Below are 26,284 nucleotides of genomic sequence, written 5' to 3'. Positions count from 1 at the left end.
TGCTTCCCACCGAGCATCCATTTTACCAAAGGTTGTGACCCCTTTCCATCTGGGTCAGTCCAACATGTTGCCCACCTTCTTTGCTCCCACGCATCCTTTTAAGGAAGAGGTGTGTCTCCATCAGCTGGTCCCAAAAAGAACATTGTTGTTCTACCTTGACCGCACAAAATACTTCAGGTGGATGACCAACTCTTTGTGGGGTACGTGGGAGTGAAGAAGGGAAGGCAGGGCAGAAAAGGACCATCTCTCACTCTCTGCATCAATATCTGTTATGCATTGGCAAAGAAGCAGCCCCCTGAGGGATTAAGGGCTCTTTCCACCAGGGGAAATGCTGCAACTTTCTTCCTTAGCTCGGGGTGTCCAAGTCCAAGACATTTGTCAGGTGGCAACGTGGGCATTATGGCACACATTTGCAAAACACTACTGCATGGATGGTCAGGTCCGCAGAGACTTGCATTTTGCCCACTCGATCCTACAGGATTTTCTAGTTTAAGGTATTGATCCGCGCCCACCGCTAGGCTGGTATGGCTTGGGTATCTAATTCAAAGGTAAGGAATCTGCAACTAGAAGTCTCTATCAAATGAAGAAGTTACCTACCTTCCGTCACGCGTTATCTGGTAGAAACTCTATCTAGCTGCAGATTCCTTAGAGCCCCACCCATGCCTCCCTGCTTTGCTGACTAATATTGTAGGGCTGGAGTTACTCCCCTTTTCAGTACTACGTCAGTTACTTTGTGGCTCGGCATGTCTGGCATGGAAAACACAAAAAGTACTCACGTCTGCGTTCCTGGATGGCGCCTATATAGGCAATGTGAGGTCATAACCTTCACTACCCATGCAGAGCCGAATGGAGCCACCCTATGCTGTGTGCAAGGGGTATTGCTCAGCAAAGGTTTCCGGATCCAGCCGGACACCTGCGAAATTCAAAGGTAAGGAATCTGCAGCTAGATAGTCTCTACCAGATAATGCGTTACCGAAGGTAAGTAACTTGTTCTTCAGGTGTTGCAGTCTAATGAGCAAAACAAGACTACAGCACCTTGAATGCCATAAGGTATCACGCAAAATTCAAGGCCTGAAAACAATGTCCTAAATGAAGGTGGTCATCGTAATTCTTATTCTAATTTTCCTACCAAGAGGTGACTTTATTTTTACTGCCAATCAAATGTAAGGACCTATATGGTCTGGTTAATCTCCTCCAACATGTCCCTTGCAGTGCTGCTTTAGGGGGTAGCCGTTACTGATCATTCCTTTTGCAGAGAAAAATTCTCCGCATGGAATAGTCCTTCAAGATCGAAATTCACAAATCTTCTATCGTCATGCGAGACGACAGAAGATTTGTGAATTTAGATCTTGAAGGACTCTATTCCATGCGGAGAATTTTTCTCTGCAAATTCTCTTATATATAAAAGAGACAAACTACATTCATAAAGAATATAAGGAAAGCCTGGCTGTGAAAGAAAGTAATTGCATACACAGACCAGCCTGAGTGACGAAAATTGTTCAGAAAATCGGGGCTGTCACAAAGAGTCCACTTAGAACTTACTTGCTGGAAATCACGTCAAGATCAGTTGAAAAGGGGTCACCGCCACATGTAAATATCTGTTGTCCTGAGGGAGGTCTTAAGGAGTAAACAACAAAAGACCGAAACATCGACTTTTGAGTCCATTTCTTCATTTATTAACTTTACAAATGACCTCTACATTAAGAAACATAGGATTTGCTTGTTGTTGATCTTTTTGGTTTGGACTTTTTATTCAGATGCACTATAGGAACAATTTGTAAATTCCTTTCTCATTAGAATGCATTTTGTTCAGCTGTAATGGTTGATATGTACCCTTTGAATTTATGAACAAAAATATACATAAATGAAATATATTTTGATATAAAAAAGATTTCCTGTGTTGTTGCTTCTTCTTACTGTTCTTTTTCGTTTTAGAGTTAGACAAACAATATAGCTGTGTACGGACACCAATTATGTTGGATCAGACTAATGAACATAAATAATACCCAAGTCTGTTTTCTGTTAAATATTTTCTTAAACAAATTCCCTTGCTGGTACTTTTTTCAATACATAGTATTTGCCCAAGCCCTCAAGGGTTTATTGGGTTACCCACTGATTTTCATTTGGTTCTACAGAGTAGCCAGGAAGCAGGGGGGCAAACAAAGATTCCACAGTCAGGTGGATATAAGCTATTTCAGGTGTGAGGGCGACCTAAATTGTGTTAGCTAAATGAGTCTGGGCAAATGTATGTTATCTTGTGCTTGCACAAAATAATGTGTTTGCTATTTTAAAAAAAATCAGATTGCTACGTGCCACTTGCATGCATTTACACTACCGAGAGTGAATGGTGGAATCGTTGGTAGACAAAAGAGGGGGCAGAGAACCAAGAATTATGTTCGCTGTCCTTGGCCTATCAGCAACCATTCTACATTTGCCCCCGGAATTTCCCTAAAGTGATATACAGTGTACTACTATCATTGTATTTATTTATTTTTAAATGTATTTTAATCCCACTTAAAGTCAAGTCCTGGGTAAATGCTGTCCTTTCCTTAATATCTTCGTTTACAAAAAGTGCATTTAAAATCAATTTAATTCAGAATTTAGCCCATACTAGATGTGTAACATTTAGAAACCCGCAACTGAGTTCACAAACTGAGCCTTCTGCTGTTCCCTTCTAGTGCAGTACTGTTTGACACCGCACATCAGAAGAAGATAGTTGTAGTACTCAAAGCGAGGATATATGTCCAAACATTTCTGGCTGATATGTATTGAGCTAAAATGGCAATCTGTGATCGATTTAGGAGAAGGATTTTAACAGTCTCTGAAGTGGTCTGAGCTGTCCTCCTACAGTTGGCGGTTGCCACCCACTTTGGAGGGAACTGGGTGTGACTGGAAGTCCACCTGAACATAAGGTGTTTTATCAGGTAGGCTGTTGCTCACCTGTGTGTCTTGAAATTTAGTTGAACTGTGGGGAGGCAGATATCTTAGCTACTTCTACAGTTTGTACCAACATTTGAGGTTGAAGCTGGGCAACACTGATAACCGCAGATATTGGAACATCCACTCTTGCCAGTGGAGTCTGAATGACCATGACGGTTTTGCTGCACAATGTTCAGACCAGATCAAGCTGTATAGCGGCAGAAGAAACCTTTGCCAACTGAGGGCTAACTCTACACTTTCCCCTTGCTGCAAACATAGTGCCTCTACATTGTTTTGTAAAGCTTATCCCGCCAAAGACAGGGCACTGATTCTGCGATCCAGATCACAGAGAAAACTAATCTACCTGGGGGGAAACTTTACCAGGACATTTGGTATTTGCCCAAATAATGTTCAGTAACAAGCAGAGGGCTGATTTCAGCCTTGGTTTCAGAGTCTTATTAGCCCCTCTGTGGCCATCCATGCCTGGAAGAGTCCATGCCAGGCACTCACAGTGTGAACATAATCTGAAACGTTGTTAACTCGTGTTTTCAACAGTTATAGCCAAAGGGAAGGCGACCACACCTCCTACACCTCCTCAAAGAGTTGATGATGGTGGTTTACTCCTTAATTCTCATTCAGTATCTATTTATGTTGATTTATGTGGGGACACATTGCTGGAGAAAATGAAATACCTCCTAGATTCATCCCTCAAGTAAATAAAGAGCAGATTAACTTCCGTTAAAACTCTTGTTGTTTCCAAAGCCAAGAAGTTTGTTGTATGTGATGTTGGTGATTGACCTCCACCTCGCAGACTGCCTTGCATAAAATGGATTTGAAAAATTTTCCCCTGTTATGTGAGCGGCAATCGGAGGACCCTATGCTGCTAAAGGTTAAGACAATACACTGACTTCAATATCTTTTCAGAGGTACATTTATTTCTCTAATGATGTTTTATTTACTAGATGGGTGTCCCCACTAGATGGGTGTCAGTCACTCCAAAAATTGCAAAATTGTAAAGGGAGCTGCATTCTTATTAATCTAAAAAACCAAATTGTCCTGGGGGAATTGTTTTTTTAGCATACCCCATGAAAGCACTTGGTGAGAAAGATTTGTGTTGTTCCTTTGGCGTTCTTTTATAAACCGCCAGTGCCTCAAAATCCTTATCTTACAATATATAAGACTAGACATCATGGAACTGAAATCTCAATACCATCATCAAAAAGATGTCTGGCCCTAACCTCCTTAGATGGCAACCGCTGATTAATGACTAATAATGCCTGAAATTCAAATATATTGCAGCCCGCACGTTTATCTGGGAGTCTGACAAAACCTGTTTTATTTTTTCCATTGTATGTAATCCAGTTTCTGCCTATGCTGCTTTTAAAATCTATACTTAAATGCTGGAGAAACATCTGATTGGCATTAAACAGGACACTCCAAAAACTGGCACCTAAGATATGCTGGCCATCCTTTATGCAGAGGATGCTGTACTTATGTCAAGGACATCTGATTGGCTTTAAACAGGACACAAGGCTGCCAGGAATATGGAGCAAAAGATAAGAGGGTTTTAACACAGTCACTCTGATTGAGTAGGAAGGCCCTCACACACCGACCTGGTCAGTGTCATGCTTCATCATCGGGCCCCACCGAAGAGACCGAGTGTCTCTTCGGTGTGCTGCGACACCAGAAAGACTGCGGAGCTGGTCGTGTGGGGAGGACGTGTTGTGAAAAAATAGAGATTAAGAGTGCCTAACAGGGTATCAAAAAAACTTTAATGAGTGATCCCTAAGACACGTGTAGGTGGTATATGTGTCTGAATTTAAGTGCCAAGGTTGTTAGGATTTGGTTAAATTCAGCTAAATACCACGTGGTTAAATTAATCAGTCAACATGTTTCTGCCGTACTAGTGGTATGTATTCACCAAGGCATTCTTCAGGACTATACCCCGGCGGTATGGACACTCTAATAGTCCACCCTAACCTGGGGACGTGAAAGTGAAAAAAGGAAAAGTGAAAAAAGTGCTTAAAAATTAGAAGAGCAAATGCTCATTCTGAAAAAACCCCAAATTCAGGGGTGTATCAGCACCTGTAAGAGAGAATATACAGACAAACAGATATAGACATACATACGATTAGTATATGCTAGAGTAAACTTATCATAGTGCTCCTAAGATGGTGGCAAACTTTTGTGTGCACACAATAAATGATATCTTATGCACCATCCAAGTAGCCCTTGGGGATGTTGTAGTATTATACACTAGGAGGTGGAGTGCTAAAGGTGGTTTAAAACTACAATTGTAGAGGGGGAGTAAAACACGATGTGAATTCTCCATGAGGAGGGATCAATTTGACCAAAGGGTCGGTGACCCCCCTAAGGTGGTAAATATGGAGGGTATCTCACTTTAAAATAGGGTGCTACTAGCACCATGGGTCTCGGGAGGAGGATTGGAGCGCGCCTGGCACATCCTAAGAAAGGAAAGAGTTAAATGTCATTGCAACCTAAGCATACAGGTACTTAGCTTATGGTGATCGTAAAAGTCGTTCGGCTGAGGATGCAGACTCACGCCCTCAGCGCTCTCAACCCGCTTCTCAACCTGCAAGAATCCTCAAAACCGGACCCCGACGATGGAGAGCGGGGCCGGTAAATGCGTTTAAAAGCGCTGTGTTTTTCGTTTCAGCGCGCGATTCCGGGTTGGGCGTGTCTCGCTCAAAGCGAGGCTTGAGGCGCACACGCCCATGTGGGCGGGGTGCGCTTCGGTATCAAAGCGAGGCTTGGAGTAGCGAGCCTATCCTTGGGCTTTACATGTTAGGGATTAGCACGCTTAATGGTTGCTGAGGCAACAAAAAGCGCTTGTTTCCTTGCGCCGGTGATAGTAATGAAATTCAGATGTTGAGATGGGCGAATACCTTTAACTTTAGAAAGATTAGCACTGCTATGATTCAGGGGATAATTGTAAGGCATTATGTGTAAAATGCGCAGACTGTTGGGGAAATTCACAAGCATCTGTGTTTTGCTGTCAGACATGGTTCAATAATAAAGCATTGGTGGTGAAAATGCATAAGTAGTAGAAATGCACCGGTTTTTCCAGTATTCAGAGCACGTCTATTCAGATCACCTTTATATTTTGTTTTCAGATACAGTTTCAGACATATGAGGCTGGAAGCCAGGGGGTTCATGATAGCACTGTGTTCCAGGGGATATCGTCGTTGAGGCCATTGGTGTTGGTCCCCAGACGATATACCCAGCGCTGTTCCTTTTCGAACAGTCTGTTTTGTACATTCCTAGTACCATCGATCGCTTCAATGACAGTCCACCTCATATCATTGGTAGTGTGATTTTTATCCAGAAAATGGCGGCTCAGTTTCGTTGTTGCTTTTTTGCACCTTATGTTGCTCCGGTGCTCGCAGATACGTTGTTTTACCTTTCTAGTGGTAATACCTACGTAACGGAGCTGGCAAGGACAGGTGATGAGGTAGATCACATGGATCGAGTTGCAATTCTATTCTATTCTATTCTATACGGAATTTGTTAAGCGCACGGTCACCCAGGGGTTTCATGGCGCTGACGAAAGCAGATGGTAGATGGTAAGTGAAGGGGCAGATGGTATATTGCTCTAACCGTACGCTTGTTTGAATAGCCAGGTCTTCAAGGCTCGTCTGAACTCTGTCAACTTGGTGCAGCTCCGGATGGACAAGGGCAAAGAGTTCCAGGTCTTTGGGGCGAGATATGCGAAGCTGGATCCGCCGAGTCGTTTCTTTTTAAAAGTCGGCACCGTGAGGAGGGACAGATGGGTGGAGCGAAGCTCGCGGGTAGGTTCATATTTGTTAATGAGTTGGTTGATGAACCTGGGGCTCTTTCCGTGAAGAGCCTTGAAGATTAGGCAGCCTGTCTTAAAAGTGATCCGATGGGTGATGGGGAGCCAATGGAGGGAGGCCAACAGAGGTTTGGCGGACTTCCTGCGATTGCTCTTGAATATTAATCTGGCTGCTTGGTTTTGAGCAATCTGCAGGCGTTTGGCGATGGTGAGGGGAAGGCCCAAGTAGGTAGAGTTGGAAAAATCCAACCGCGAGAGAACCAATGCGAGCACCACCTGGATGAGAGCAGAGTGGGTCAGCAGATGAGCGATTTTTTTAATCTTTCTTAACTGAAAGAAGCAGGAGGAGATCACAGTTCCGACCTGGGTCTTCAGTGATAGATCGGCGCTAAGAGTGACCCCAAGACTCTTGGCTGACTGGGAGGGGGATGGAGGTGTACCCAGCGAGGGTGGCCAAAAATGGGGCCCCCAACTGAGTGCGCTGTTGCCAGGAAGTACTAACTCAGTTTTTCCTGGGTTCAATTTAAGGTGGTTCCGATCCATCCAGCTCTGGATGTGCAGCATGGTCTTATGAAATTCCTCGACAGAGTCCGGGGAGTTGAGGGGAAATACCAGCTGCAAATCGTCCGCGTAGTTGAATATGATGACCTTTCTATCTTTCAGGGAGTGCAGTAGAGGTTTGAGATAAAGATTAAAAAGGAGGGGGGACAGTGAGGAGCCCTGTGGGACACCGCAGGTGGTAGGGAGTGTGAGGGCTGTGAAATTCTCCAGTTTCACAGCCTGGGATCTGTTCGTCAGGAATGACTTTATCCAAGAGAGAGCCGCGCCGCTGAGGCCGGCTTGTTCGACACGGTGTAATAGTATGGTGTGGTCCACCGTGTCGAACGCGGCCGATAGGTCAAGCAGCACGAGGGCCTGATGGATTCCACTATCGGCATTGGTCCTTAGGGTGTTCTGCACGGCGAGGATCACCGCCTCGGTGGAGTGTGCCTGGCGGAATCCCGCTTGGTTGGGTTCCATATAATCAGATGATTCGATGAAGTTGGATAAGCAACTGGTTACGTGAGTTTCCAGTAGCTTGGCACCATATGGGAGAAGGGAAATGGGGCGGTAGTTAGAGAGGTTGGAGGGATCAGCACCTGGTTTTTTGATAAGAGGGACCAGGGTGGCATTTTTGAAGGAATCAGGTACTATTCCTCGTGATAGGGAAGTGTTCAGAATTGGGAGTATGCCCTGGGGGAGAGCAGCATAGACTACTTTTAGAATGTGCGGGGGGCAGGGGTCGTTGGGTGAACCCGATTTTACTCGGTTCATTAGCTCCAGTAATTTGGGTGGTTCGATGGGGGGGATATCCTGAAGAGTGTTAGGGTTTCTGCAGATATCCGAGTCGTCTGTTACAGCATGGTTGGTTTGGATGCTGTTTTTTATGATGTCAATTTTCTCCTTGAAGAAGTCGTTAAGCAGGTTGCACATTGCCTGTGAGGCAGGTTGAGAGGGAGAGGTTCTGGAGTCATTGCATAGGTCGTTGACGACTCTGAAGATTTCTCGAGATTTGTTTTTGGCGTTAGAAATTTTATCAGAGAAGAAGGAGGCTTTGGCAGATAGGAGGGAGTCGTTGTAATTTTTGCGGGCTGTCTTGTATAGTGCTCGATCTGTGGCGTGGTAGTCGTGTCTCCACTTCCTCTCCAGTTGACAAAGTTCTAGTTTCTGCTTTTTTAGGTCAGCCGAAAACCATTTGTGGGCGTCCATACGACGCAATTGGTGTGTTCACGTTGGGTCCACACTTTACCTTCTTCCAGTGTCAGTGTTTTAGTAGCTTGTGTTAAGTGGCACACACTACAGTCCGAGCAGGGGTAGTGCCCGGTAATTTTTGGGAGACCCCATGATGTCGTCACTGACGGTGTCGTGTTTGGTGGTTTCTCTTTTGGGCGGGTGTGGACCAGGGCATCTCTTAAGCTGCGTCCCTTTTTGAATGAAAAAAGGGGGTTCTCCCAATCCTTTTTCAAGGTTTTTACAATATTCCAATGTTTGTTTATGCTCTTTTTCATGATGTTTGAGAGACTGCTGTATGTGGTGACACAGGTGAGTGGAATCTGTTCTGGATTGTTAGTTCTTTCTTCAAGGAGTGCCTCCCTTGGTTGATTTTTAGCTCTTTTGAATCCTTTGTTGAGGGTAGATGTCGGGTAGCCTCTATATTTTAGTTTTTCCGTGAGGTTGATTGATTGATCTTTGAAGTCTGTGGTCGTACTGCAGTTCCTTCTTAGCCTGAGGTATTGTCCGTAAGGGAGGTTTTCCTTCAGCGGACGCGGATGGAAGCTGCTAAATTCCAGGAGGTTATTCTTTGCGGTTGGTTTGTTATGGGTTTTAGTGGTGAGTGTCGTTCCACTAATTGAGATGACCACATCTAAGAACACAATGTCTGTTTTGCTTGTGGTGTTGGTAAACCTTAGGTTGTGGTCTAGGGTGTTGATCCATGTGAGGAAATTTTCCAGGACAATATTACTACCATTCCAGATGAGCAAAATGTCGTCAATGTAACGCTTCCACAGAAGCATTGACGAAAAAAAGGTTGCATTGGGTGGTAGAATATGCTTGGCTTCAAAGTCTGCTACATACAACCCGCCACGCTTGGCGCAAAAGTACTGCCCATAGATGTACCAGAGCATTGTAGGTACAGTTGGTCTTTGAATGAGAAAAAGTTCTCTTTCAGTGCTATGGTGGCACACTCAATAATGAACTTTTTCGGTGTCTGGTATTGCCAGGCAGTTGAATCAAGTACCTTAGTAAGGACCTCGATTGTGTCGTCCTGTGGGATACTTGTGTAGAGGCTTTCCACATCTAATGTCACAAGGGTGATCGAGTTTTCAGGGAATGTAATCTCTGCTAGCAGACGCAACAAACTTTTTGTGTCCTTAAGGTAGGTTGGTGTAGACTGTACCAATGGTTTTAGAAAGTGATCACAGAATTGTGATAAAGGCTCTAGAAGCGAACCGATCCCTGAAACGATTGGGCGTCCAGGTGGTGGTAATTTGTTCTTGTGCATTTTCGGCAACGTATAAAAGTAGGGTATAACACTACTCGTGTTGTTCAGAAATGCTGCTTCATTCTTGGATATGTGGTCTTGATCCTCTGCTTGTTTTACCAGAGAGGTGATCCTTTTTGTGAGGTCAGGAGTTGGATCTGATGTCAGTGGGGTGTAATTTCTGACATCACCGAGTAGATTTTTACAGGTGTTCTCATAGTCGGTTGTATTCTGGATAACAATCCCTCCGCCCTTGTCTGCAGGCTTTATAGTTATGGAGGTGTCGTTTTTTAATTGTTGTAATGCCTGGAATTCAGCTGTACTGAAATTTCCGAATGTTCTCGGGTTCTGGCAATTCTCTAGGTCTTTGAAAACGGCTTGCTCAAAAGCAGTTATGGCCGCTGGTATTGTGTGTGGAGGAGGAATGAAAGTAGAGCTAGGTCTTAATCCTGTGTCACCTTTCCTAACTGATTCCATTGGGTCCGTTTTTCCATCGAAAAACGCTTTCAATTTCAGTTTGCGGAAAAATCCTGCCAGTTCGCAGTGCAACTTGAATTTGTCAGGTTTAGCTGTAGGTACAAAACCTAACCCTTTTTCCAATACTTGGATCTCCACGGGAGTTAGTATTCTAGCAGATAGATTCGTCACTAGACTCATACTCCGCTCGGGCCCGGCTGCTGAATGCTCCGGGTGTGGTTCGCTACCGAGTCGTCTTCTTGCCAGGTTACTCTGGTGTTCCCTCTCCTTTTGCCTCGGCCTCTCCGGCCGCTCTCTAAAAAAGGCTGTCTATACTGCTGTTGAAAATTGGACGGGGGCATGAAGCCTGGGTTCCAGCCCATGAATGGGTAGGGTGGCTGTTGGAAGGCATAAGGGTGTGTGCCCATCCCCATTTATGGAGGATACCACTGTTGGTGGTTACCTTGATTTCCATGTCCGCCTCTGTTGGTTCTATTGCCACGGTTCCCTCTTCTTTTCGTTTGTTTAAAAGAGTTGTTACTAGAACCACTGCTATTAGATGAATCATCATCTGAGTAATCGGAGTTGTTGGCATTGCGTGCTGGTGGAGTGAACGAAGCAGCAGAGTAGGGGTACACTTTTTCGAACTCGAACTTCTTTTGGTCTTTTTGAAGTTTGGTTGCCTTCGATTGCATCAGGTTGTCTTTGTATTCGTTCATCTCCTTGTTTAGTTCATCTAGTCGTTTTTTGTAGCCGGTGATAGTGGCTTTGAAGTGAGACTCAGTTTCTCTGATTGCTACCATAAGGGATTCCGAGAGTCTCAATGCTGTCTTTATTATTAAGACCATCCAATCGCGTGTGCAGTGCCATGCGATTGATGCCCAGTCCTTCCTAAAGGCAGCATCATTCAGAAAGATGCGCGGGGCATTTGCCACCAAAAGGCCTTTCGGGGCTGTGTTGGTTGTTAGATAGCCCTTAAGGATCGTGCCATGAAGGACAGTACGTATATGCTCTTTCTTTTTCTCTGACAGGTTTTCCCATTCAGCAGTGTTGGCTATTGCTTGTGATATGTGTGGATCTGCAAAGATTGCAGCATCTGACATCAACTCCTCGATTTCCGCCTCAGAGTATGTCAGACCCAGGTTCGCCATAGTGAGATATTAGTATTAAAAGAACAAGCAATGATAGGGGGTTGTTATTATCTTGCTTGAAGTAAAAAAAGGCTCTCACAGCTGTGCGCTGCTATGATATATGTCAACAAAGGGAGAGGTAGGGAGAATCAAGGACACTCTCTTAATCCCAGGTTAAATGTCATACAACAAAAGAAGAGAGGTCTGGTCAGTCACAAGGCTGCCAGGAATATGGAGCAAAAGATAAGAGGGTTTTAACACAGTCACTCTGATTGAGTAGGAAGGCCCTCACACACCGACCTGGTCAGTGTCATGCTTCATCATCGGGCCCCACCGAAGAGACCGAGTGTCTCTTCGGTGTGCTGCGACGCCAGAAAGACTGCGGAGCTGGTCGTGTGGGGAGGACGTGTTGTGAAAAAATAGAGATTAAGAGTGCCTAACAGGGTATCAAAAAAACTTTAATGAGTGATCCCTAGGACACGTGTAGGTGGTATATGTGTCTGAATTTAAGTGCCAAGGTTGTTAGGATTTGGTTAAATTCAGCTAAATACCACGTGGTTAAATTAATCAGTTAACATGTTTCTGCCATACTAGTGGTATGTATTCACCAAGGCATTCTTCAGGACTATACCCCGGCGGTATGGACACTCTAATAGTCCACCCTAACCTGGGGACGTGAAAGTGAAAAAAGGAAAAGTGAAAAAAGTGCTTAAAAATTAGAAGAGCAAATGCTCATTCTGAAAAAACCCCAAATTCAGGGGTGTATCAGCACCTGTAAGAGAGAATATACAGACAAACAGATATAGACATACATACGATTAGTATATGCTAGAGTAAACTTATCATAGTGCTCCTAAGATGGTGGCAAACTTTTGTGTGCACACAATAAATGATATCTTATGCACCATCCAAGTAGCCCTTGGGGATGTTGTAGTATTATACACTTGGAGGTGGAGTGCTAAAGGTGGTTTAAAACTACAATTGTAGAGGGGGAGTAAAAACACGATGTGAATTCTCCATGAGGAGGGATCAATTTGACCAACGGGTCGGTGACCCCCCTAAGGTGGTAAATATGGAGGGTATCTCACTTTAAAATAGGGCGATACTAGCACCATGGGTCTCGGGAGGAGGATTGGAGCGCGCCTGGCACATCCTAAGAAAGGAAAGAGTTAAATGTCATTGCAACCTAAGCATACAGGTACTTAGCTTATGGTGATCGTAAAAGTCGTTCGGCTGAGGATGCAGACTCACGCCCTTCAGCTCTCAACCCGCTTCTCAACCTGCAAGAATCCTCAAAACCGGACCCCGACGATGGAGAGCGGGGCCGGTAAATGCCCTGGTCCACACCCGCCCAAAAGAGAAACCACCAAACACGACACCGTCAGTGACGACATCATGGGGTCTCCCAAAAATTACCGGGCACTACCCCTGCTCGGACTGTAGTGTGTGCCACTTAACACAAGCTACTAAAACACTGACACTGGAAGAAGGTAAAGTGTGGACCCAACGTGAACACACCAATTGCAACTCGATCAATGTGATCTACCTCATCACCTGTCCTTGCCAGCTCCGTTACGTAGGTAATACCACTAGAAAGGTAAAACAACGTATCTGCGAGCACCGGAGCAACATAAGGTGCAAAAAAGCAACAACGAAACTGAGCCGCCATTTTCTGGATAAAAATCACACTACCAATGATATGAGGTGGACTGTCATTGAAGCGATCGATGGTACTAGGAATGTACAAAACAGACTGTTCGAAAAGGAACAGCGCTGGGTATATCGTCTGGGGACCAACACCAATGGCCTCAACGACGATATCCCCTGGAACACAGTGCTATCATGAACCCCCTGGCTTCCAGCCTCATATGTCTGAAACTGTATCTGAAAACAAAATATAAAGGTGATCTAAATAGACATGCTCTGAATACTGGAAAAACCGGTGCATTTCTACTACTTATGCATTTTCACCACCAATGCTTTATTATTGAACCATGTCTGACAGCAAAACACAGATGCTTGTGAATTTCCCCAACAGTCTGCGCATTTTACACATAATGCCTTACAATTATCCCCTGAATCATAGCAGTGCTAATCTTTCTAAAGTTAAAGGTATTCGCCCATCTCAACATCTGAATTTCATTACTATCACCGGCGCAAGGAAACGAGCGCTTTTTGTTGCCTCAGCAACCATTAAGCGTGCTAATCCCTAACATGTAAAGCCCAAGGATAGGCTCGCTACTCCAAGCCTCGCTTTGATACCGAAGCGCACCCCGCCCACATGGGCGTGTGCGCCTCAAGCCTCGCTTTGAGCGAGACACGCCCAACCCGGAATCGCGCGCTGAAACGAAAAACACAGCGCTTTTAAACGCATTTACCGGCCCCGCTCTCCATCGTCGGGGTCCGGTTTTGAGGATTCTTGCAGGTTGAGAAGCGGGTTGAGAGCGCTGAGGGCGTGAGTCTGCATCCTCAGCCGAACGACTTTTACGATCACCATAAGCTAAGTACCTGTATGCTTAGGTTGCAATGACATTTAACTCTTTCCTTTCTTAGGATGTGCCAGGCGCGCTCCAATCCTCCTCCTGAGACCCATGGTGCTAGTAACGCCCTATTTTAAAGTGAGATACCCTCCATATTTACCACCTTAGGGGGGTCACCGACCCTTTGGTCAAATTGATCCCTCCTCATGGAGAATTCACATCGTGTTTTTACTCCCCCTCTACAATTGTAGTTTTAAACCACCTTTAGCACTCCACCTCCTAGTGTATAATACTACAACATCCCCAAGGGCTACTTGGATGGTGCATAAGATATCATTTATTGTGTGCACACAAAAGTTTGCCACCATCTTAGGAGCACTATGATAAGTTTACTCTAGCATATACTAATCGTATGTATGTCTATATCTGTTTGTCTGTATATTCTCTCTTACAGGTGCTGATACACCCCTGAATTTGGTTTTTTTTCAGAATGAGCATTTGCTCTTCTAATTTTTAAGCACTTTTTTCACTTTTCCTTTTTTCACTTTCACGTCCCCAGGTTAGGGTGGACTATTAGAGTGTCCGGGGTATAGTCCTGAAGAATGCCTTGGTGAATACATACCACTAGTACGGCAGAAACATGTTGACTGATTAATTTAACCACGTGGTATTTAGCTGAATTTAACCAAATCCTAACAACCTTGGCACTTAAATTCAGACACATATACCACCTACACGTGTCTTAGGGATCACTCATTAAAGTTTTTTTGATACCCTGTTAGGCACTCTTAATCTCTATTTTTTCACAACACGTCCTCCCCACACGACCAGCTCCGCAGTCTTTCTGGCGTCGCAGCACACCGAAGAGACACTCAGTCTCTTCGGTGGGGCCCGATGATGAAGCATGACACTGACCAGGTCGGTGTGTGAGGGCCTTCCTACTCAATCAGAGTGACTGTGTTAAAACCCTCTTATCTTTTGCTCCATATTCCTGGCAGCCTTGTGACTGACCAGACCTCTCTTCTTTTGTTGTATGACATTTAACCGGGGATTAAGAGAGTGTCCTTGATTCTCCCTACCTCTCCCTTTGTTGACATATATCATAGCAGCGCACAGCTGTGAGAGCCGTCTTTTACTTCAAGCAAGATAATAACAACCCCCTATCATTGCTTGTTCTTTTAATACTAATATCTCACTATGGCGAACCTGGGTCTGACATACTCTGAGGCGGAAATCAAGGAGTTGATGTCAGATGCTGCAATCTTTGCAGATCCACACATATCACAAGCAATAGCCAACACTGCTGAATGGGAAAACCTGTCAGAGAAAAAGAAAGAGCATATACGTACTGTCCTTCATGACACGATCCTTAAGTTCTATCTAACAACCAACACAGCCCCGAAAGGCCTTTTGGTGGCAAATGCCCCGCGCATCTTTCTGAATGATGCTGCCTTTAGGAAGGACTGGGCATCAATCGCATGGCACTGCACACGCGATTGGATGGTCTTAATAATAAAGACAGCATTGAGACTATCGGAATCCCTTATGGTAGAAATCAGAGAAACTGAGTCTCACTTCAAAGCCACTATCACCGGCTACAAAAAACGACTAGATGAACTAAACAAGGAGATGAACGAATACAAAGACAACCTGATGCAATCGAAGGCAACCAAACTTCAAAAAGACCAAAAGAAGTTCGAGTTCGAAAAAGTGTACCCCTACTCTGCTGCTTCGTTCACTCCACCAGCACGCAATGCCAACAACTCCGATTACTCAGATGATGATTCATCTAATAGCAGTGGTTCTAGTAACAACTCTTTTAAACAAACGAAAAGAAGAGGGAACCGTGGCAATAGAACCAACAGAGGCGGACATGGAAATCAAGGTAACCACCAACAGTGGTATCCTCCACAAATGGGGATGGGCACACACCCTTATGCCTTCCAACAGCCACCCTACCCATTCATGGGCTGGAACCCAGGCTTCATGCCCCCGGCCAATTTTCAACAGCAGTATAGACAGCCTTTTTTAGAGAGCGGCCGGAGAGGCCGAGGCAAAAGGAGAGGGAACACCAGAGTAACCTGGCAAGAAGACAACTCGGTAGCGAACCACACCCGGAGCAACCAGCAGCCGGGCCCGAGCGGAGTATGAGTCTAGTGACGAATCTATCTGCTAGAATACTAACTCCCGTGGAGATCCAAGTATTGGAAAAAGGGTTAGGTTTTGTACCTACAGCTAAACCTGACAAATTCAAGTTGCACTGCGAACTGGCAGGATTTTTCCGCAAACTGAAATTGAAAGCGTTTTTCGATGGAAAAACGGACCCAATGGAATCAGTTAGGAAAGGTGACACAGGATTAAGTCCTAGCTCTACTTTCATTCCTCCTCCACACACAATACCAGCGGCCATAACTGCTTTTGAGCAAGCCTTTTTCAAAGACCTAGAGAATTGCCAGAACCCGAGAACATTCGGAAATTTCAGTACAGCTGAATTCCAGGCATTACAACAATTAAAAAACGACACCTCCATAACTATAAAACCTGCAGACAAGGGCGGAGGGATTGTTATCCAGAATACAACCGACTATGAGAACACCTGTAAAAATCTACTCGGTGATGTCAGAAATTACACCCCACTGACATCGGATCCAACTCCTGACCTCACAAAAAGGATCACCTCTCTGGTAAAACAAGCAGAGGATCAAGACCACATATCCAAGAATGAAGCAGTATTTCTGAACAACACGAGTAGTGTTATACCCTACTTTTATACGTTGCCGAAAATGCACAAGAACAAATTACCACCACCTGGACGCCCAATCGTCTCAGGGATCGGTTCGCTTCTAGAGCCTTTATCACAATTCTGTGATCACTTTCTAAAACCATTGGTACAGTCTACACCAACCTACCTTAAGGACACAAAAAGTTTGTTGCGTCTGCTAGCAGAGATTACATTCCCTGAAAACTCGATCACCCTTGTGACATTAGATGTGGAAAGCCTCTACACAAGTATCCCACAGGACGACACAATCGAGGTCCTTACTAAGGTACTTGATTCAACTGCCTGGCAATAGCAGACACCGAAAAAGTTCATTATTGAGTGTGCCACCATAGCACTGAAAGAGAACTTTTTCTCATTCAAAGACCAACTGTACCTACAATGCTCTGGTACATCTATGGGCAGTACTTTTGCGCCAAGCGTGGCGGGGTTGTATGTAGCAGACTTTGAAGCCAAGCATATTCTACCACCCAATGCAACCTTTTTTTCGTCAATGCTTCTGTGGAAGCGTTACATTGACGACATTTTGCTCATCTGGAATGGTAGTAATATTGTCCTGGAAAATTTCCTCACATGGATCAACACCCTAGACCACAACCTAAGGTTTACCAACACCACAAGCAAAACAGACATTGTGTTCTTAGATGTGGTCATCTCAATTAGTGGAACGACACTCACCACTAAAACCCATAACAAACCAACCGCAAAGAATAACCTCCTGGAATTTAGCAGCTTCCATCCGCGTCCGCTGAAGGAAAACCTCCCTTACGGACAATACCTCAGGCTAAGAAGGAACTGCAGTACGACCACAGACTTCAAAGATCAATCAATCAACCTCACGGAAAAACTAAAATTTAGAGGCTACCCGACATCTACCCTCAACAAAGGATTCAAAAGAGCTAAAAATCAACCAAGGGAGGCACTCCTTGAAGAAAGAACTAACAATCCAGAACAGATTCCACTCACCTGTGTCACCACATGCAGCAGTCTCTCAAACATCATGAAAAAGAGCATAAACAAACATTGGAATATTGTAAAAACCTTGAAAAAGGATTGGGAGAAACCCCTTTTTTCATTCAAAAAGGGACGCAGCTTAAGAGATGCCCTGGTCCAAACCCGCCCAAAAGAGAAACCACCAAACACGACACCGTCAGTGACGACATCATGGGGTCTCCCAAAAATTACCGGGCACTACCCCTGCTCGGACTGTAATGTGTGCCACTTAACACAAGCTACTAAAACACTGACACTGGAAGAAGGTAAAGTGTGGACCCAACGTGAACACACCAATTGCAACTCGATCAATGTGATCTACCTCATCACCTGTCCTTGCCAGCTCCGTTACGTAGGTATGACCACTAGAAAGGTAAAACAACGTATCTGCGAGCACCGGAGCAACATAAGGTGCAAAAAAGCAACAACGAAACTGAGCCGCCATTTTCTGGATAAAAATCACACTACCAATGATATGAGGTGGACTGTCATTGAAGCGATCAATGGTACTAGGAATGTACAAAACAGACTGTTCGAAAAGGAACAGCGCTGGGTATATCGTCTGGGGACCAACACCAATGGCCTCAACGACGATATCCCCTGGAACACAGTGCTATCATGAACCCCCTGGCTTCCAACCTCATATGTCTGAAACTGTATCTGAAACCAAAATATAAAGGTGATCTGAATAGACGTGCTCTGAATACTGGAAAAACCGGTGCATTTCTACTACTTATGCATTTTCACCACCAATGCTTTATTATTGAACCATGTCTGACAGCAAAACACAGATGCTTGTGAATTTCCCCAACAGTCTGCGCATTTTACACATAATGCCTTACAATTATCCCCTGAATCATAGCAGTGCTAATCTTTCTAAAGTTAAAGGTATTCGCCCATCTCAACATCTGAATTTCATTACTATCACCGGCGCAAGGAAACGAGCGCTTTTTGTTGCCTCAGCAACCATTAAGCGTGCTAATCCCTAACATGTAAAGCCCAAGGATAGGCTCGCTACTCCAAGCCTCGCTTTGATACCGAAGCGCACCCCGCCCACATGGGCGTGTGCACCTCAAGCCTCGCTTTGAGCGAGACACGCCCAACCCGGAATCGCGCGCTGAAACGAAAAACACAGCGCTTTTAAACGCATTTACCGGCCCCGCTCTCCATCGTCGGGGTCCGGTTTTGAGGATTCTTGCAGGTTGAGAATCGGGTTGAGAGCGCTGAGGGCGTGAGTTTGCATCCTCAGCCGAACGACTTTTACGATCACCATAAGCTAAGTACCTGTATGCTTAGGTTGCAATGACATTTAACTCTTTCCTTTCTTAGGATGTGCCAGGCGCGCTCCAATCCTCCTCCCGAGACCCATGGTGCTAGTAGCGCCCTATTTTAAAGTGAGATACCCTCCATATTTACCACCTTAGGGGGGTCACCGACCCTTTGGTCAAATTGATCCCTCCTCATGGAGAATTCACATCGTGTTTTTACTCCCCCTCTACAATTGTAGTTTTAAACCACCTTTAGCACTCCACCTCCTAGGGTATAATACTACAACATCCCCAAGGGCTACTTGGATGGTGCATAAGATATCATTTATTGTGTGCACACAAAAGTTTGCCACCATCTTAGGAGCACTATGATAAGTTTACTCTAGCATATACTAATCGTATGTATGTCTATATCTGTTTGTCTGTATATTCTCTCTTACAGGTGCTGATACACCCCTGAATTTGGGGTTTTTTCAGAATGAGCAATTGCTCTTCTAATTTTTAAGCACTTTTTTCACTTTTCCTTTTTTCACTTTCACGTCCCCAGGTTAGGGTGGACTATTAGAGTGTCCATACCGCCGGGGTATAGTCCTGAAGAATGCCTTGGTGAATACATACCACTAGTACGGCAGAAACATGTTGTCTGATTAATTTAACCACGTGGTATTTAGCTGAATTTAACCAAATCCTAACAACCTTGGCACTTAAATTCAGACACATATACCACCTACACGTGTCTTAGGGATCTCTCATTAAAGTTTTTTTGATACCCTGTTAGGCACTCTTAATCTCTATTTTTTCACAACACGTCCTCCCCACACGACCAGCTCCGCAGTCTTTCTGGCGTCGCAGCACACCGAAGAGACACTCGGTCTCTTCGGTGGGGCCCGATGATGAAGCATGACACTGACCAGGTCGGTGTGTGAGGGCCTTCCTACTCAATCAGAGTGACTGTGTTAAAACCCTCTTATCTTTTGCTCCATATTCCTGGCAGCCTTGTGACTGACCAGACCTCTCTTCTTTTGTTGTATGACATTTAACCGGGGATTAAGAGAGTGTCCTTGATTCTCCCTACCTCTCCCTTTGTTGACATATATTTAAACAGGACACTCCAAAAACTAGCACCTAAGATATGCTGGCCATCCTTTATGCAGAGGATGCTGTACTTCTGCCAAGGACAGTGATCAGTCATTTGTTAAGTTCATAGAGGACCTGAATTTAGTAATTCATTTTACCAAGATTCATGTTCTGACCTTGGAGCCCAAGAGAATCATGTCAAGAGACTTGATCATGCAAAATCATAAATCGGTACTGTCAGGACTTTTAATTATCTTGGCTTAGCCTTTGATAATTATGGAACATGAACTGGGTTATTGAAAACTAGGAAACTTCAATTTTTACAATATCAAGTGCAGTTTCAAATTTTGGAAAAGAATTGGGTACTAACCAAATAATTGTTTGCCTGATTTTTTTTTAACAGCAAATGCATTTCTTAAATTAGCTACAGTGCAGGTATTTTAGAATACATGAATTGTATCAGCCTACAGATTGTTGAAAATAGTTTCTATAAGACGTTATTGGGCCTTCCCCCCAAGGATGTCTCCCTTTGCTTGTCATGAATATCTGGATTGCAAATATGTGGCCGATTGCCTTTCCATAGCTCACTTGTTATTATGGGGTTTGGTCTGGAATATCCCAGCAATTGAATTTATATCAAAAATCCTTCAGGATGGTTTATAGCTTGACGGTGCCATTACAATTCAATGATTTAATTATATCAGGACACTTTGCATCAAATAGTCTGTTTATATACATATCCATGGTTGATTTACCACCAGGAAAAGCTTTGGAGTAAGGAATTAAATAGATTTACATTTTACCACAGGAGAACTATGCCACTAATACCTGTCCGCGTGACAATTATCTATTCATACACCTAGGCACCTTTTATTTTGTTCCTTTGTTGAGATCATGTGATTTCACAAGTTGTAGAACTGTATTTCTCTATTAACAACTTTTAGACCGACCTACTATATGTTTAAATTAACTTGTTTTTAGCTGCTGCTAATAAACAAAAGAATTTTCTAACTAGATAATGGTGATTTTATTACTGTTTTGGGTTGATGGTTATATGGTTATGCTGTTTTTAACCACTTAAACGTTCTGTTACTTACTAGTCTCTGAAATGTGTTGTTTTATTTTTTCATTGAAGAGACATTTGATTCCAATAGTTTTGCAGGAGCAAATCTGTCTTTTAGTTTTAGAATGTGGATCAGGGCCAGTGCTGATATCACTAAAGGAGAAGGGCTTTCCAGGTACTCTGGAGAACAGCCAGGTGTAACTTGTGTATGTCTTGGCACAGTGTTGAATTTGATGTGATTGTGGAGAACAAACCCATGTAGGCACTTTCAAAGTGAGTTTTCCGTGTCCATTTTCTTTGTTTTCATGCAAATTCTAAATACTTAATATTATATTTTTTGAGGTGATTTCTTTCCTTCTATCGGACGCCTAAAATTAGGTGTGCTTGGTGCCATAATTTTGCCCTGTTTGTGATCGTTGAATAGACTTAAGAAAAAGTCACTTGTTTCGTTATGTCATAAATGTACCATGATTGCTTTGCCACATCATAAACTGCCTTGGTACTACGTTACATAATTGCTAGCTATGTTTAAGGTATTTTTGATGGGTGGCATATTATGTGATCGTTCTTTAAAGCATTCATCTTGACCCACCCAGTGGGGGTGCACAGAACATAGCTAGGCTAATGTGGTGGTGCACCAAGCATGCAATAATCAGAAAAGCTCCAAGAATTGTTACCGAGTGCAAAGCCCATACAAAAGGCAACATCCGCAATGGCATAGACACTCCCATAGACTGAAACATGGCGCAAGTCCACCAGGTAACCCATGATTGGCATCATTGAGGAATCCACCATGCCTGTTAAGAGAAAACAAAAAAAAACAGAAATGCATCCATGTAGCTACCGATAATAGGAAACAGGTCTGCCAGTTGCTGTGCCCACTGCATGGCATCATGATCAGGTAAAGTCTTTCCTTATTTATATCTCCTCAGCACAACTGGCAACATTTACAACATGTTATAAACGGGAACAGCAAAATCTAAAAGAGTGAATACTTAACATTCAGTTCAGAATATATAAATACTTTAAAACTATTAATGATGAAAAAGTAAGATAATTGTTCACAACAGTTTAAAATATGGCTCATGTGGTCAGGGCAATTCTAGTTTTCACTTCTACGGAGTGTCACAAGAAACCAGTGATGAGTGTTGCTCACCCACAGGAAACAGATCACCTTCAGATCAAGGAAATCTGTCAGCACGAGTTCAAACAAATTCCATGCTTCATAAATCCAAGCCTTAAAGGGAAACGCCCACTGTATACTTTTAGTATACAGTGGGCACCTTTTTAGTTTTCGCTCAGTGCATTACGTAAAGCTGTTTCATGTGCACATTATTGTGAGACAGTGTAGCATTGCTTGCTTTATTTTTATAAAACAAATGTAGGAAAATGTCTTGTTTTTAGTTTTCTTCCTTCCATTGGGCGATTTTTCTAAACATCTCTAAACTCTCTTTGGATTAGAAAAACAAAAAGAGTGATGTTTGTGACCATACCGCGTGGGGGAGTGTGGCTCACTGATTAGAGCGGCAGACCCTGATGCAGAGGTCTGGCCCGGGACCAGGGTTCAATTCCCGACGCGGCCGGGTCCTGAGCCCAATAATGTCCACGGACTAGATAATTCTCGCCTCGGTGCCTACTCTAATCATGGGGTCCCACGCTGCAACTCTGGGCAATAGCTTGCTTAATCTCCACTACGGCGGCCCACCCGCTGCGGGATGCCTGGCTTTCACCTTGGGGATGCCCAGCAGGGGTTATCTCACAGGGAAAAAGCCAGGACGGGTTCCCTAGGCAAGTGCCTTGATGCCTTCGGGTGATACGTGCGCTATATAAGTCACAATACATTTACATTTACATACATTTACATGCCCCTGCTTGTACTGGCACGAGTGAGCCAAAAAGTAAGTACTGGAATGCAGTCAACAGTAGTTACCAGTGGCTGAGAACACTTTAAGTGTTGTACCCATCACATTCTCTGCACACTTTGCTCAAAGGGCATTCTCTGTGTAAACTTTATATGAAAGAAATTCATTAAGTAAAGCATCTGGAAAATGTCCCTGGTACTTGGACATGGAGTAAACAAAGATGGTATGAGCAAACATTGCATGGCAGCTTCATATGTTGCATCTGAAGGGTGTGTGTGTTACTGAGCATGTGTGACTCCTCCGGCAGCCATTTCTGCCATAACTGCAAGATGATCTTTCTTATGTTAAGTACATATTATAAGTTCCGCGGCAATGGCATGGTGTTTTTTTTTTCCAAAACGTTCGGCTATCTGTTTAACTGACAATGCAAAATCAACTTAGATGATTATATTTGACTTACATGATAAATATCTCAAACTATAATTATTTTGGTATTTATTTATCTGAATATCACCAGACTGTAGCTTGACAGTGAATTGAGCCAACAGCTCCTTGAACTGAATAATGGTGGAATTCGTTTTTTCATTTATATTTATGTGCCAGGCATTTAAACATTTATATACAAATAAAGCACACAATATAAATAGAAATAGACAAGAATAACCTTCTATATGATCACAGTTTTACTCCAGTCATTTTGATCAATACAATAACATTTTCAAACTGTATAGAACACATTCATACAAACCCCTACTAATGCGTGTCTAATTATATTTTTACTGCATCCCATCCTTCATACACTTTTGCTTGCTCTTACCCTGATAATTTTCCTCAGCCATTCTGAGACTGGCGGTAGAGAAATGGTGGAAGGCTAAAGTTGGGTACTACGCAATTAAATCTTTTGACTAAAACATACTACCCTTGATAGTTGATTGTTCGACAGAAAGAATATAATGGTAGGCAAAGAAGGATGCAGTATTACATAGTCATTACAGTGTCTTATTTTTGTTACTCATGTTTTAAACTACAAGTATATGAAGTATCAACTGCCACTATTAATTCAGATATTTTTTCTAGAAAAAATAGAGTATTCATGTCTTTGTCACTTTTAGAGGAATTGTGAAATACTGAGCATTGTCATAAATGGTCCAGAGACCATGATTCACTGGTGGTGCAGAACAATGGTGAAGCTGATAAGAATTGCGGATTAAGGAAAGCAATAGGCAGAATGGGTGGGCCTAGCCGTACCAGCTCGCCATCCAAAGTTCCCTGTAGTTTACCACAGTCTGGTAGCAGATGTCCATATGGTAAAATGTTGGGAAAATGTAAAAAGATTATAAACTTTGAAATGGTTTGTAAAAATATTTTTATGTTAAATATTAATGTAATTTTATCTCACATATTCATTTTAAATGTAGAATGAAACACAAAACATGCTACAGGACTATTAACTTAATTTTGAATTAAATCTGTAATCAATGTAAACATATTACATTTAATTAAAGTATTTTTCTGAAGTTTAAATTACACAATAAATTCCCACCAAAAGTAAACAAATTTTTTTTTTGCATTGAAAACATTAAAAGTGATGTATAGAATTTAATAATGGTAGTTTAATTGTATTTAGTAAAAGTTATTGTTACATTAATTGTTAAGTTCAAAAAAGGTTATTAAAATATTTTACAATGAAATAATAAATATGTACTATTTAAATAGGTTTTAACATTAAATTAAAATTAATTATACTTCTTAATATGTTCAATAAATTAATGTATTTTAACATTGTCTAATGAGGTTCAAATTGAAATCTTTACCTTGATTATTTTCTATGGGAAGGTGTTGTTGCATCAGTGATTCTGAGCTTACTACTGTTTTTTTTCAGTAGTATCTTGACCTCGTACGTTTGTCTTCACTTCCTTTTTCAAGCAATGGAGACAAGAAAGTCTACACTTTTGAGTGAATTTGTACTTTGATTTTGTGAATAGCCTGCGGTAGTAAAGTTTCTTAAAAGTGTAAGCGTAGGATACATGTGGAAATGACTCACGAGTGCAAGTTAGCTTTCTAAATAGCCCCAACATGTCTGAAGGTCCATAGGACAATTGTGTCAGTTTTAATTGGTAGAACATTGCTCCACTATGGTTTACTACTTACCAATTGCAAATCCAACGCCAAAATTTGGAACTATCAGCCCGTAGATGTTTTTGGCAAATGGTACCTGCATCATATCAACGATATAAAAACAAAGAAAACATAAATAAAATACCAGACAATACAGAGATGCGTTTTTGATTACAGATCTATACTTTAGCAGTAAGGCATCCCAGGGATATGGTTACTGTGCAGAAGCCCTGCAGTGTAATTTTTATGGTGATCACCTCCCTTCAGTTCATTAATGGACATTGTTTCCAGTCCTGATCTTTATTGTGATACCCTAATGCATTCTGGGTGTTGTAGTCTTGTTTTGCTTCCACTGAACTAATTAGACTAAAACATCTGAGCTCAATGATTTGGAGGTTGAAATTTCAGTACTGGCAACAGTGTCTCTAATGGTTTGGAGCGAGGTGGCCACACTAGTCATTTTAAAACTGCCTGCCTCATCGGGCTGTCAAGGGTATGGGATTCCTCAACTGCTTGCTAGGTATGGGCCAAAAATGTGTTCAGCTCGCGGAATTTGCATATTTTCTGCAATTTCGCGATCCGCGGCAAAATCCGCAAGCGGGACAAATTTTGTTCAGGAAGCACTTGTAAGTGCGCTTAACAAATAACCATTAACATTACAGGGTTACAGCAGGTGCCCAAGTTGAAACTAATGTCTTTTTTACCATTTACAAAAGGGTTACAAAGAAATTAACTTCAACGTGGGCACCTGCTGTAACCCTGTAAGTGCTTCCTGAGCGGTGCCTCGTTGCCTACTTGCAACTATTCTCTGACCCTGCTCTGACCCTCGAAGTAGGGTCAGAGAATAGTTACAATTAGGCAACGAGGCTCCTGTCACAAAAATTAAACCTCAGCAGGAAGCACTTACAGATATAAATAAAGCAGGTGCCCAAGTTGAAGTTCAAATTCAGTAACGCATTATTAATCAGCCCAAGAATCTAGTGAGCACGGTCGATGCTAGGCAGGTGTGCTTTCTCCCCAAATCTACTGTCTACAAATAGCTGTAAACCGTGATGGAGGTCTAGGCATCCACGAGTTTCTCAAGCGCAATCCCCCTGTACTTCCAGTGACGAGGAGGCTGCTTTCTCTTCAACTGCTGCGCTGATCGGTCTCTGACCTTTATAAACAAGAGTGGTACAAAAGGGGGTGGTGATGGACGGAGCATCTGAATCAATCAAACACTCACACCCAGTCAAAAGATCTGGGTTTAATCCATCACCGTTCTTTAGCCCACTCTGCCACCCCAGTTCAGACATGGCTATAT

General features: G+C 43.1%; 1 protein-coding gene across 1 annotated transcript in view; it reads right to left on the bottom strand.

Annotated features, from left to right (window-relative positions):
* SLC18A2 (solute carrier family 18 member A2) overlaps window positions 1–26,284 on the bottom strand; it is a 532,773-nt gene that overhangs the window by 32,382 nt on the left and 474,107 nt on the right. The window contains exons 13-14 of the mRNA XM_086922918.1: window positions 25,015–25,078; window positions 21,679–21,798 (exon numbers count right to left, since the gene is read on the bottom strand). Coding sequence (XP_086779044.1) covers window positions 21,679–21,798; window positions 25,015–25,078 — 184 coding nt within the window. The remainder of the gene's footprint in view (window positions 1–21,678; window positions 21,799–25,014; window positions 25,079–26,284) is intronic.

The sequence above is a fragment of the Lissotriton vulgaris genome, chromosome 5 (assembly GCF_964263255.1).
Source record: "Lissotriton vulgaris chromosome 5, aLisVul1.2, whole genome shotgun sequence".
Taxonomy (NCBI): Eukaryota; Metazoa; Chordata; class Amphibia; order Caudata; family Salamandridae; genus Lissotriton; species Lissotriton vulgaris.
Note: the sequence above shows the minus strand (reverse complement) of the source record. Positions and strands in the feature narration are given on the sequence as shown.